At 47.9% G+C, this 14,040-nt stretch overlaps 1 protein-coding gene and 1 long non-coding RNA gene across 7 annotated transcripts in view; both read right to left on the bottom strand.

Moving 5' to 3' along the window:
- MICU1 (mitochondrial calcium uptake 1) overlaps positions 1–14,040 on the bottom strand; it is an 86,617-nt gene that overhangs the window by 7,318 nt on the left and 65,259 nt on the right. For all 6 annotated transcript variants that reach the window (XM_032694389.1, XM_032694391.1, XM_032694392.1 and 3 more), the window contains 2 exons: positions 4,751–4,888; positions 724–832 (listed from right to left, as the gene is read on the bottom strand). In XM_032694389.1, the coding sequence (XP_032550280.1) occupies positions 724–832; positions 4,751–4,888 (247 nt within the window). The remainder of the gene's footprint in view (positions 1–723; positions 833–4,750; positions 4,889–14,040) is intronic.
- LOC116789990 lies at positions 8,244–12,201 on the bottom strand. Its single transcript, XR_004358219.1, has 3 exons — positions 12,114–12,201; positions 10,818–10,902; positions 8,244–8,853 (listed from the first exon to the last, which is right to left on the bottom strand). It is a non-coding gene; the product is annotated as an uncharacterized LOC116789990 (long non-coding RNA).

Genomic DNA, 14,040 nt, shown 5'->3' with positions numbered 1-14,040 from the left:
AGGTTTAATCAGCTCACTCCTCTGGCCACACACACAGACTCTGGACAGACTTTAATGCTCAGTCTGGGAGCTCAGTGGGGTTCCAGCGCTCCCCCTCCTTCCCTCCAGCACACCTGGGAGCTCCAAAGGTGCCACTACTTGGATTTCCCATCAGAAATGCAGCATCTGGCCACACAGCCCTTATTTCTAGGCAAAGCCTCTGATTTTTGAGCAGAGCTGGAACAAATCAAGGGCTGAGCAGTCCCTGCCACCAACCCCACTGCTGGTTCATCCTCTCCTTGTGGATCAGGGATCTCCACAGAAGGGAAGTTGGCAAGAGTTCTTTTACACAGTTTTTCAAGTCCTTTGTAAAGGGAGGAAGAAAGGTCTCTTCAGAAGATGGGGATGAAGAAGAAACACTGGTGTCCCTGGGATCTGGAAGCAGAGTCTGTGATACACTCACTAGGTCATCTTGCCTCTGCTCCCATCAGAATGGTCCATTCAGGCTGCACATTTCAGCCTTTTTTCCTCTATATCTAAAACTAGGGAAGTACAAAACCTGAAATCCCTCTTTATCCAGGGATGTAGCAAGTCAAACATCTCATTACAGGGAGGAATTGCAATTTGGGTACATTTTTAACCTGTCAGCCTGGGCTTGTTTGACATCTTCCCGACTCCAAAGACATGGTATGAGTTGTGCTCCCTCAGGCTTTCGGCACCTGAACCTCCTTCAAGTTTTCATACCTTTATCCAGAGAAGCTCCAGCCATGTGGTAGAAGCTCAAAGCTGTGTCCACATCGTTTATGTTCTTCAGAAAAGTGAAGAAGTTCTCCACCTCCTCAAATGTCAGCCCCTAGGACAGAGACAAGGCACCCACATGGTGATGGGAAGGGGAGATTATGGACAGTACCTGGACATGACAAAGTGGCTCTTTGGCCCAAAGCTGGATCCAGAGGGGAACTGCACACTCAAAAAATGCTTACTTTTGGAAGCCTGCACACTTGCAATGACAAGGTGAAATAGTCCATGAGCTGTAAGGTCTCTGCCATGAGGTGCAGGGATCCCTGGGGGGATGCACCTCTTCCCCAGAAGGTGACACTGCACAGCAGGCACAGCTGTGCCCACTTGGCTTTGCTGCAGGGCTGGATCGTTGTCTGCTCAGCTCTCCTGGGACGGGGGAGCACAGGGACAGGCATGGGAAGGTGTCCTGAGATCCCCCAGGAGAGGAGCTGCAGCTCTGGGACCCCCACCTGGTCACACTACACCTGATTGTATCAACCTGTTTAGCACCAGCACAACCACAGCTGTGCTGGGACAGGAGCTGGAGCCTCCAACTCCTCCAGCACAGCCCAGGAGGAGCTAAATCACCAGCACAGCAACAACCACTCAGCCTTCCTCTCTGGAACAGATAAATCAGCTTGTCAAGAGGGCTTCAGGCCCAGGCTCCTCCTATCCTGCCTGGCACGACAGACTGATAGGGCAAGATATTAAACATCAAGCCAGCACATCTCTCACCATGGTCTGGATGAGAGAGCACACGCTCAGCCCGCACTGGCAAACATAAATCTACACGATCCGCTGCAACCCTGCTCAAACAACTCCTCATCAGGAGCCACCAATCTTCTTGGGAAAGAGAAAAGCACATTTTTAAGGGCTTCTCACACTGACATATGCAGCTTGTTCCTGTCTTTGCTGTAAAACTGAGCACGTGGCAACACACCGGTGATCTACGTGTGCACCGACACACGGACAGCAGGCTTTGTCAGCCCTGCATTCATGGAGCCAGGCCAAAAAGGATGAGATGGCAAAATGGGATAGCACACGTGGACAAGGGAGCTGGAAAAATCCCTGGTGGCTCTGCAGGGAGCTTTCCTTGAAGGTGTACCTGCCCCACTTCCCAAGATGTTCAGCAGAATTAAATTAAACACTGTCCTAGCAAAAAAAAAATTAACCAATAAATCAAGTGCTTCTGCAGGAAGCACCGCAAAGATCCCTCTGTTTGGTACAAGAGAAAATATCTTTGCAATTATCAGGATGCCTCCCTGCTATGCTTTTCCTGGCTGACATGCTCCTGCCTGGGAGCAGGGCACGACAAACGAGGGAAGCCTGGAGGAACCACAAGGTGTGCAGTCACTTCCAGGCCAGCAGAACACCCTGTGCTGGGAGGTACCTGCTCTGTCTGGGACATGTGAGGCTTGTAGTGGTGGCTACAAGGCATCCCAGCAGCTGTTCTAAGCAAAGAGCCAAAAATTTTGCATTTTCCTGGAATGCTCCACCACGAAATGGCAGATGTCAAGGCCAAACAGTGCAAACCAGACCCTTGTTTGGAATCCTGGAAGGGTTGGGGCTGGAAGGGACCTCTAAGCTCATCTCATTCCACCCCCTGCCATGGGCAGGGACACCTTCCACCAGCGCAGGTTGCTCCAAGCCCCATCCAACCTGGCCTGGGACACTACAGTCCCAAATACAGGGAAGGTTTACATGTTTGGATATATAAATTTGTGGTCCTTTCAGCAGCTGAAAAAGCAAAACCAATGACATACACGTGTATCCTACACATCTGGGCTTTCATATGGACTGACACTGAATTTCTGTAGCAACAATGCCATCAGTATTATGAAATTTAATATTTTATTGAGGAATCCCGTAGCTGAGAGCGGCATCAGCATTAACTCTGTCCCAGCTACCAAAATACAAATAAAATCAGAGACTGGGACAGCCTCAGGCTCGTACCAGCAAGTCAACAGATGACTGATTACCTCTTCCAAGGCCTTTGTAGCTCCAGCTGTTGATTCATAAGCCTGAACCCTTCCATCATTCAAGCAACACTCCCATAACACCAGCAGGCAGGCTCCAGGAGCAAACACCTGCTTGTAACATGACAGCTTGAACACCTCCTTCAAAAATTAGGGCCTTTTTCCCCAGGAATCCAGGTTCAGCCAGGGAGAATTACACCTCACTGCCACCCCCTGCCACCTCCACAGAAAAATACCTGAGCCAGCCCCCAAAGCACAGTGCCATGAATCACTGGTTTCTGAAGAGTCAGCTCGGTTTTCTAGTGGTTAGGGAGACATAAATATACCAAATACTTTGCTTGTAAATATTACTGGACTCGGGTCCTTTTCACTAGGAGAAAAGCAGCTGTGTAACTATAACTTGAGGAGGACAATCATAAGCAATTTTAAGCAAAGCAGCTCTGCTGAATATGCCAAGTTCACATATCCAGGGTAAGATGGGATTTTTCCTCAAGAAAAATAAAAATGAAAAAAAGCAGATTATCAGTTAATACAAGAAAACAGTCCCAAAAGCAGGAATGTAAAGTAACAATGCTGGAAAACAGCTAAAGATTAGATTAAACCCAGAGCTTTATCATTTTGGAGGCTGCCAGGATTGCCTTGTGCAGGAAAGGTAATTGCATCAGACAAGGAAGAGGATGTTTGGCAGATTCCATAAGAAAGCTCTCATGAGATAACTGCATTTTCAAGGGAAAGCTTGCTGGGTGGCTTTGGTGCAGTCACTGGGAGTTTCATCCTCACCAGTGTAAGGAACCATGAACTTTCCAAGAATTCCATTCCTTGCGAATGTATTTTTTCTTGTCCTATTCTCCATTTTCCTCTCCTTGAAAGTCCTTGGAATAAAAGAAGATAAAGACTTGCTCTGAATCTGGTTGTCTGCAAACAGAAACACAGACTGGCTGATTTGGGGATGAGGAATAAGGTAAAAACAAAAAGTTCTTCCCCTGTCACAGATGTCAGGGGCTTGGCTCACACATGAAAGGAAGAAAACATCTGCTGTAAAAAGCCTTCCAAAATAAATCCCTCTGCCTATTTTCTCATTCATCCAGCTACTGTTCAATAATATCTATATATACACACACACAAATTAAAAACCAAAAATCACAGCAAAAGAACTGACTATTTGCAAAATTTAACAACAGAGCTGATAACTTCTCTTAGACACACGTTGCATTGAAGTATTTTTTTCCTGGAAAAATCAAATGATTCCTTTTAATGTAGGAGTCCTATTAAGGCACCAATAGGGGACAAAAAAGGAGCAGACCCTGGTCAAAACTTGTGTTTTATAACACACTTGGCATCTAAACCAGTTAAGAAATAAACTCCAGTTCTGATGTCAGGAGGAAGCAGCTCTAAAACAGCCAGCCTGACCCAACAGGCAGCCAAAGACTTCCCATCCATTCTCATTGTGAAGAATTGCTTGTTTATAACCTAGTTAATAAAAGAACATTCCAGCTTTATAGGAGCAGAAGTAAAATTCTAATGTTCAAGTCATTCCTCAGCCTGTACTTGCCTTACCTGATAAAGCACATCCTTGTGCTATGGGTGTCTTATTCCAAGGTCTCACACTGAATTAATGAGTGCAGGGTCTGCAAACTTATCCCTCTCTAAATTGTGAGTAATTCAAATAATTTTTCACCGAAGTTAATAACTAAATAATAAACCTCCCGGTCGCAGCAGCTAATTAATCCAAGGTCGAGCCAGGAACCAGGAGCAACGTTTGTTCTGGCTCCAGACCCAGGGTAAATTTGCTCAGCAAATTTAATTTTTAAAATGACAGCATCCATTTCCATAGGAACGAGCCTGCACTGGGCCCCTGACCACTGCAGTCCCATGTCCTCCCCCTCCCTGCCAGGGTGTGTCCCTGCATCCCCCTCAGCAGGGCAGGGATGCTTTCCCTCGGGACACTGAGCTTGCTCAGCATGGCACGGCTGCCCCCGCCTCCGCCTCCCCAGTTTTCCGTGTGTGCCACTGACCTCTCCGTCCTGGAAGTGCTTCTTGAGCTGTTTGAGCATGACAGTGAGCTTCTTGGACTGCACCCCGCTGTAGGCCAGCAGCATGCTCCCGAACTGCCGCTCCGTGATCCGCCCCTCCACCGGGTCGTGCCGCTCGAACTGCAGCAGGGACACAACACGGGCATGTGGGAACAGGGCAGGGCAGCAGGAGCCTCCACCCCGGGGTATGAGCACCAAAAGGCAGCACAACAAAGAATGGGAATCATAGTGACACTTGGGAAGAAGAAATCCTCAAGTGCTCCAATATCTGCTTTCCCCAGGAATCGATAAGTCAGCGTTCTCCCTGCGTGGCCCTCCTGGGGAAACTCCTGGGAGAAGCCTTTGCATCTTGCCCTCGTTGGTTTTACCTCCCAGGACTGAGCTGACGTGCCAGTGAGTGCTTCAAAGAAGCACGTGCAGGAGGGGTTCCATGGCTGCTGTTAACAAACCAAAGTCTTTGCAAAAACTGAGTCTCACTTTAGCTCTTCTCTGCTCCAAGCCCTGGGTGAGTGTCCCAGCAAGGGAATGTTCCTGGATGCCTCCAGACTTCACCTTCCCCAAGTTCTCCTCGTCCTCAGCTCCCCCCAGCTCCCCTGACCCTTCCAAACGCTGCTGTGTGTTCCCTGCAGAAGGTTTTCTCCATTAATCCCTCTCTCCTGCAGTACTTTATCTCCTGGCTTTTGCTGCAGGGGAGGAGGGAGAAGCAATTTCCCAACTTGGGAAGGTGCTGGCTTGGAACACCAGGTCCCTGCTCACTGAATAATACAGATTTCATCCTCTTCCTTTTCCCCACCTCTTTGTGACTCTACAAACATGTGAGACCTCACCTGTTTCACAGATCTCAGCACTCAGGATCCCTTATTTGGTACAAATGATATCCCTTCAAACTCACAGAAAACATACATTGGACACTCCAGATGCTCACAAGCCAGAAGATGACATTTAACAACAAATTTAATTTTTAAACTCGTAAAGAACAATGTGGTACCAGTTACTTGGCACTCTGCTGCCCAGGGAGTTCACCATTCCTGCCTCAACTGCTTTTCTGTGCTAGTAACTTCTTAATTATTAGCACATCAGCCAGATTTTGGCTGCTTTCCCCAATGGAACACCAAGTGATTCCTGACACGTGGAGCACCAGGGCTGGAAGGGTTTGGATGGTTGGTTTGATTCTCCCCAACGGAGAAATTCTGCTCCTTGGCACCTTGTGCTCTCACCTCAGTGGCCCACGCAGGATTTGGGGGAAAGATGGTGCTTTTTACTGTCACCTGACACAGGATTTGGGGATTACTCAGGATGCAAAACGTGGGCCTCTCCCATTCTCGTGCGCTGGGGAAAGGAGGGGGGAAAACTCATTTGGAGGAGAAGTATGTTCTTCATTAAAAAGCAAAAGTAGCTTCTGCCGTGTTTGAAGAATGCAAACAAGTTTTACAACACCCCAGGGACGCTGTCAGCACTGGTTCAAAAGCAGCACCAACTCTTTCTTCTTCTGTAATATTCCTAATTTCATCCCCAAAGACACAAACCAGCACTTTTGTAACCACCAGCCTTCAAACATCCCAAGTTTTAGCAGAGCTTTAGGCAGCATCTTTTATTAAAGGCTAAGAATTGGGTGCAAATATCTCAAATCAACCTCATAAGTGGTGACTATGCTCAGAAAAGCTTAAGTCAGTGTCTAAAAGCCCATCGAGTCTTATTGCACAGTTAGGAGACAATGCTGGAGGACAAAATAAAGATAAATGAAATCTAAGACGAAAACTAGAATAACTTATTTATACAAATCTCTTTAAAGTACCAAATCAACCTGATTCCCTAGGAATAAATCAACTCATCTCCCCCCTTGTGAGCTCCAAAACTGGTTCTGACTTTTAATTTCTGCAGGTGGTTGTCAGATACAGTGATGAGTCCATACAATTATTCACAAGAAATAAAAAAAAAACCTGAAAACTGTGGAATTAATGCTGTTTACTCTGGGTTTATCTCACTTTAAAGTGAGCATCTCTAACATTAAACCAAAACACTCACATGCCCAAGGCTGAAGCTCGTTGCAAAGGCCAGTCCAGAAAGGGGCTGGCAGAGAGAGCTGGTCAACATCCAGCTCCCAAATTCCAATATAGCCACCACTGAACTAAGAAAGAGCAGCAGAATTATGCAACGGATTCAGAAAGTTCAAAACTTGCCTCCAAGCTAGTGTCAGACACATTTAAATTAATTACAGAAGGGATAAACAGGGCATGTCATTTCAAGATGATGTAGGCAAATTTCAGGCAGATAATTCTGCTTATTTTTTGCTGGTATGTCAGCAACTGTGTTTATTCCTAAAGAAACTGGGCTTCAAAGGATTTGTGGGTGGAAATCCCTTGATTTCTGCTGCAAAATAACAACCCCAGCTATCCCTGACACCCCTTTTCCCACCTCCCTGCCTGGGAGCAGAGCTACATCTGCACTCGCCTGCCTTCTGGAAAGTCTTCTGGGCAACCCATTTGGAAATGAAGGAGGGTGCAAAGCCTACTGTAATTTTAATTTCAGTACTTAATACACAGCCTACAAACACTGTCAAGTGTTAAAACCCCCCTGGGTATTTGAAAAGGCAGGAAAAATAGTGCCCTTTCCCAGGTAATCACAATCCTTTGCCTTCATGCTTGGGATGATCCTGGACAGGTTATTTTCCCAGTTACTCGGGGGGGGGGAAAAACCTCCAAACCCTACAAGGATGGGATGCAAGGGCAGAGCACACTGGGATTTATTACAGGCAAGCAAATGCTGTGACAGCCTTTCTGCCTTCCATGTATCCTAAAGAAAGGCAAAGCAGGGCCAGAGCAGTCGCTCATCCAGAGAGGGATGGAGCAGCTCCCACACAGGACACCCTCCACCAGGGGAAATGGAGGGGATGGGGGGCTCCTGCCCCTTCTCCAACTGCAGCCCCAAAATCTCCACACACAGGACAGAGGGCCGGCGAGTCCAACACCTCGGGAGCAGCTTCCACCCGCAGCCACTTGGTGCCAGCAGTGGATTCTGCATCCACACACCAGCCAGGATAACGAAATACAACCCTGCCAGGGCCCTTCCTGCAGGCCAGGACACCTGAGATGCTGAAGGGATTAGCTTAAAATATAAAAGGCAGTATTTTGAAATTCATTAAAAGCCGATGTGACATGAAAGGAAATCCAAGGTGTTTATGGAACGTGCAGTTCATCGGGAACTGGAGTGACAGGACAAAGGGGAATGGCTTCCCACTGCCAGAGGGCAGGGTTAGATGGGATATTGGGAAGGAATTCTTTCCTGTGAGGGTGGGGAGGCCCTGGCACAGGTTGCCCAGAGAAGCTGTGGCTGCCCCTGGATCCCTGGAAGTGTCCAAGGCCAGGCTGGACGGGGCTTGGAGCAACCTGGGCTGGTGGAAGGTGTCCCTGCCCATGGCAGGGGGTGGGACGGGATGAACTTTAAGGTTCCTTCCAACCCAAACCATTCTATGGGAGGGGAAGAAGGCAGGAGAACTGGGGCTCACTCAGCTTCACTAGCCCAGTCCCAGTGGCCAGTACTGACACACATCAGGGTACTTTCTGATTTCTTTTTATTTAAAAGACTACCCATGATCTGAAACGTGTTAAATAGTCCCAAACTCCCCAAATCTGACAGGATGAGCATCTTTGTCCTCCCCTATAAGCTGAAATACAAGTAAACTTCCTTCCAGCTCAGCTTTCTGTCTGAAAAAATAACCCCACTCTCCTTCTAGTGCCAAGGAAAAGCTTCCTCACGTGAGCAGAGCAGAAGGCAAACAAGCAGTTTTCTTTGCTTCCACATCCCCTTAACTGCACAGCTTTACAGAAAGGCAATACAAGGACCCACCATAAAACAAAAGACCCATCATCCCTCTTCTTCCTTGCTTCACAATTTGTTTTCCCCACTAACTCCATCTGCCTTCCCCTGCAGGAAATCAAATCCCAGCCTCTGGGAAGCATCCACCTGAAACAATTCAGAGACACCACTTTGAAAAAAAAAAAAACCAACAAAAACCCTGCTGGAATTTCTTAAATGCAGACATTGGTCTTCTTTTGTCTCTCCTTCTGCCACCACCAGCTGCACGGCTGAGACACAGAAAGAAAATATAAGATGAGGCAGTTTCAACTTGCTCCAGGGCATCCCTCCTTCAAAAAGAAAGGTCAAACTTAGGTACCAGACACTTCTCAGGGGAAAGTTTCTCTTTCCAGCTGACTCTCCTTCCTCCTCAATAAATTTGTCATAACCAATAGCACTCATAGGGGAAAACTCTACCTAAACCCCTCTAATCAGAGAGGGTTCAAAAAAACTGCTGCAGGCTGGTGATTGCTGCCAGCAGACTGAACTGTGCCCAAGAGAGCAACACCTGCCCTGCAACAGCCTGGGGAGGGATGTCAGAGCCCCAAACCCCCCGAGAGGGCTCAGCATCACCTCCTGGCCACACGTGGATGTAAAAACCTCCTGCTGGGAAGTGAGGGCCGGCACTGCCTGGCATTCTGGGGCTGCACACCCGGGTTTGTTTGGCTTGCTGAAGAAGAGGGTTAAAATAACCATCAGGCCCTTCCACTTGGCACAGGAGCAAAAGGAGTTCAGGTTCTACCAAAGCCAGCGAGAGCCTCAAATCCCAAGAGAAAAACACCCAGGGGAAACACGACCAGCACGATGAAATCACAGCCCAGACTGTTCCTAAAGCAAAGCCAAAAGGATACAGCTCCTGGCCTCTCCAAACACTCACATTAGCTAAATATCTTGCTGTATTTTAGAGGCTCTTAAATCTCTAGGATGGCTTCTCCTAAAAGCCAATCAAACAAGTGATGTATTGCCTAAAATCTCAGAGCAAGGATCTTAAAAAAAAAAATAATAAAATGTGTGCCATGTTTCCAATTGAGATAGTGAGGAGAAATAAATCTACAAGGACTTTTAGACGGAGAGAAAAGCGTCGAGAGATGATTTTTGAGCTTATTTCTGCTGGTTAAACAAACATCCACGGCAGAAATATCGCAAATACTAATTCTGTCAGGTTTAGGGGTAGTTGGAAAAGGTGACCTGTTCTGAGAGCTGGTTGTGTGCATAATAAGGAATCAAAAGGGTCTGGAAAATAATGATTTGTAGGGTAATATTCAGATTCACAATATATGACCCTTTAAAGTGGTATTTGCCCACAGCTTTATTTGACAGGCCGTAATACATTATTTATCTGCAAACCACTGCAGCACTGGCTCTGTTTACTGTTCTGGAGCAGCAGGCTGCCAGGATCTCTTGTCAAGTTGCATATACAACTATGACAGGAAGGGAAAAAAAGGGGGAAAACACCATACATCTTCCTAAATCCCAGCGACCTCCTCCGTCCAAAAAAATTTAATGGATTTGTGAGTAAACCAAGGTGTTTGCACAGGCACCAAACTACTGCCAAAAAGAAGAGAGGCAAAAGTTCTTAAAGGCTTTTTTTTTGGGAAGACCAATGAACTAAAATACTGATTTATTTTTTTTTTATAATTATGCTAAAAGGTTTCTGTGGACAAGGATTCAAAGCACTGGGCTTTGCAAGGTGAAGCTCAGCCTGCAAAAGAGCTGATGGGATTCATAAACTGCATTATTTGGTGAAAACCACCCAAGCAAACAGCTCTGAAGATGATCAAAGTGGGATCTAACGGTGGGAGAAGTGAAAATGGGGAGGATGCAGAGGAGGAAATGCCAAACCCAGCCTGGACCATCGTGCTCAGGCTGCTCTGGGCACTGCCCTGCAATGCTGGGAAGAGCAAAGCCCAAGGGAGTTGGTCCAGCACTGGATAACCCCCCCAGAGGAGCAAACCACGACCTGCACAGCCCATCCCTGAAGGCTGGGACAGGCTGGGGAGCTCCCTGCCTGCAGCAGCTCCTGCCCTGTGCTGCACCCAGCTGGCACAGTGCCCACTGCTGATGGCACTCCCTGCTCCAAGAGGACAGGCAGAGCCAGCTCCGCCAGGTCCTCGCTTGGGAAACCACCTCCCAGCTTCATAAAACCAGGCAGAGCACTGGGATTATTTAATTGCCCATTAACTCCCTCCCCTACCTCATTCCCTGGACTCAAGTGTGGGGTTTGTACAGCTGGATCGAGTCAGGAAAAATGCTCCCAGCAGCAGCTGGCTCCTCTTTATCTTCAAAAAATAATAAATAAATGAAAGAAAAGGGAGCTATTTTCACACGAGAAAAAATCCAATCTTCCAAATGCTTTCCCTGTTCACACTTTGCCCCTCTGCTTCAGTGAATATGTAGCAGGCAGGTTAAAAATGTCCATCTGTAAGTGGCAGTGCAATCCCAGCAGGCCAGATGTTAGATAGCTGCTTTGGAGACTCCACTGACCTTGGCAAGGCACTGCTGCCTGCGAGGGGGAAAAATTCATTCCCATCACCAGCCACTTGTTCTGCTTTAATGAGCAATTAAAAAAAGGGTTATGTAAAGATGGTTGGACCTGAACTTCATCCTCATGAATCAAAATCACTTCCTGCCAGCTCTGAAGACATCAGTGTTCTGAAATTCTGTGCAGCCAGGGAATGAAAGGAAGGAAAGCTAAAGAAAAGGAATCAGTCACACTAAGGGAAAAGGACACATCTGGGAAATTAAAGGCAAGCGCTCGCCTGACTGCTGGGATGGAGAGGGGGAAGAGATGAGCAACCTCCTCCCACGGCTGCTCCCCAGGCCTGGCTCTGCTACTGCCACTCCTGCCCTTGACAATGCTCCTGCCACAAGGAACAGAGCAGCTTTTCTATCCTACACATGCTTGCTGAATGAGAGAAAAGGAAAGTTCAGAAGCAGAACAAGTCCTGACCCTCCTCCAGGGAAACCCACAGGACAGCAGAGCTGCAAGTACCTGAGCTGAGCCATTACTCTGGAAAACACAGCTCTCCATGGAACTGCTGTGCACAATTTTATTAAGAAATACAGCTCTCTTACTGCCTGTTTCTGCTTGACCTTGGTGCTCAATTCCCCAAGAAGAGTAAGTTTGCAGGAGTTTAATTCAGCCTAGGAGGCAAAAGGGAGAGCCTGTGTCCTGCTCCCATGTCCTTGACATGTCAGAAGCAAAGGCAGGGGCTGAAGCACAGCCAGCAACGTGTTGAGGTGCAGAACAAGCTCTGAAGCTGGAGCTCAAAAAGGGAGAAAGAGCAAGAGGACTGGAGTGTTTGTTCATCCAGCGGAAGGACGGGGCCAAAGTCAAATATCTGCTAGAAGAACATGTTCACACAGACACCCCCAACCTCTTCCCCAACAACTTTTGGCACTCCCTGGCTCCTGGCTAACTTGGTTGTGCACACATGAACAAGAGCTAAATGGCTTATCCCTTCTGCTTTATGGACTCAGCAGTACAAACCTCCACATACACTTGAGGCAACATAATGAATCCAAACAGCACTCCTGGGGTTCTGTTTGCAGGGGTCCCCCAGAAGGCTGTGCTGCCTGCAGGGGTCCCCCAGAAGGCTGTGCTGGAGGCCCTGCAGGAGCACAGGGCTCAGCTGCACTGCGGGAGCTCACACTGGATTTACACACTCTTCATAAACCAAAGGAGCCTGTTGTTACAGAGCACAACCTTCTACTGCTACTAATGATGCAATAAACAGAAATTCCAATAAAATCCTCCACGGCTGCCCCTGCAGAGCCACTGTATTAACCACACTGAAGGTACCCGGTTCAAACAGCAGCAAAGCAGCAGGGGGGGGGTTCTCAGCAGGCACTGTGGGGGTTGCTCCATGAAACATCCATCCCAAAAGAGAGCACAGCACAGCTGCTCCAGCCATGCTCACATGGACTGTCACACCACCCCAGCCTCACTGGCACACTCCTGGACCAATGACTGTTTTGGTGACCAGGGACAGGACCCAGGGAATGGCTGGAGCTGTGCCAGGGCAGGGTCAGGTTGGATCTCAGGGAAAGGTTCTTCCCCCAGAGGGTGGTTGGGCACTGCCCAGGCTCCCCAGGGCAGTGGGCACAGTCCCAAGGCTGCCAGAGCTCCAGGAGGGTTTGGACAATGCTCTGAGGGACAGGGTGGGATTGTTGGGGTGTCCTGGGCAGGGTGAGGGGTTGGACTGGATGATCCTTTGGGTCCCCTCCAGCTCAGGATATTCTATGATTTCACAGCTGACACAGATGCTTGATATGGTCTTACAATCCCCTCAAACCACCCCACAGCTGATACCTGACTCTTCCTCCCCCTTTCAGAGTGAGGCACTGGGAGGGTTTGATTTCTCTGGTGCAGATGATTGCCCCACTTTGCTTTTCCAGCCTGTACTAGGGAGGAATTAGTTAGGGATAGTGTTTATGGCATCCTCCAACTGAGGCACCAAGCACAGCTTCCAGTAACTCACCTGTGGTGGTGAACCCCCCACCCACCACCATTCCCCCTGCTTAATGGAAAAAGGGACTGGAATTCAACCTACTTTGGATCTAAACTAAACTTTCCCTGGTGCACACTTAGGCATCTCATTACCTGCTCTGCTGTTCCTGATGGATGGAAATGACTTGCCTCAGACTCCTTTGCGGTGACTCCTCATGTTTACTGAGACAGTTATATCTCCCTTCTGTCTTCCCTTTAAGCTGCACATGCCATGGCCTCATAACTTATCCTTATTTTCAGATTTTTTTTCCATACTAACATCCCACTCTGAATTCTTCCCAAGTCTTTGGTTGACATTGGACAAAAACTGAATGCCAGCTTCTCCCCAAACCCCTGAGACAGTGCAGTCAACCTGAAAGCTTCATGTGACACTTTCCACTCACATGCCAAGACAAAAGCAGGCTGCCAGCTCTGAATGCCATCAAAAACATGATAAGCTGTCCAAACCATTTCAACTGCCTGCCCAGAAATTCCCAGCTAACATCTGTAAATGCTGGGTTGTGACTCCTTAACTAGAGAGTTCCCTGATGTGAAAATTCATGGTGGCCAGATGATCCCATTTTTAACTGGAGATGCCACAAAATTCTGTCATCCACAATACTTTCATGGCTCTCCATCACAAAGGCAGGGACATCAGCCTCATTTCTATTCCCTAAAATTTCTGAAACATGAAATGCAGAAGAGGGAGCACATAGGGCTGCAGGGTCTCCTGGTAACTCCCTCTCCTCGGCACTAAACCCATCATGGCTTTATCCATCCCTGACTATACTAAGTGCTTCTGGAGGGCAAAAGCCTCAATATCCAGATCCTCTTCCCTTCCAGACCTATTGTTTACAGGTTATTAGTTACCAACACACCTTTTGGCTGGAGTCAGGGGATGACAAAAATGACACAGGCCCAGAGCCAT

The sequence above is a fragment of the Chiroxiphia lanceolata genome, chromosome 8 (assembly GCF_009829145.1).
Source record: "Chiroxiphia lanceolata isolate bChiLan1 chromosome 8, bChiLan1.pri, whole genome shotgun sequence".
NCBI classification, from domain to species: domain Eukaryota; kingdom Metazoa; phylum Chordata; class Aves; order Passeriformes; family Pipridae; genus Chiroxiphia; species Chiroxiphia lanceolata.
The sequence above is the reverse complement of the archived record's forward strand: the minus strand, read 5'-3'. Positions and strand labels throughout refer to the sequence as shown.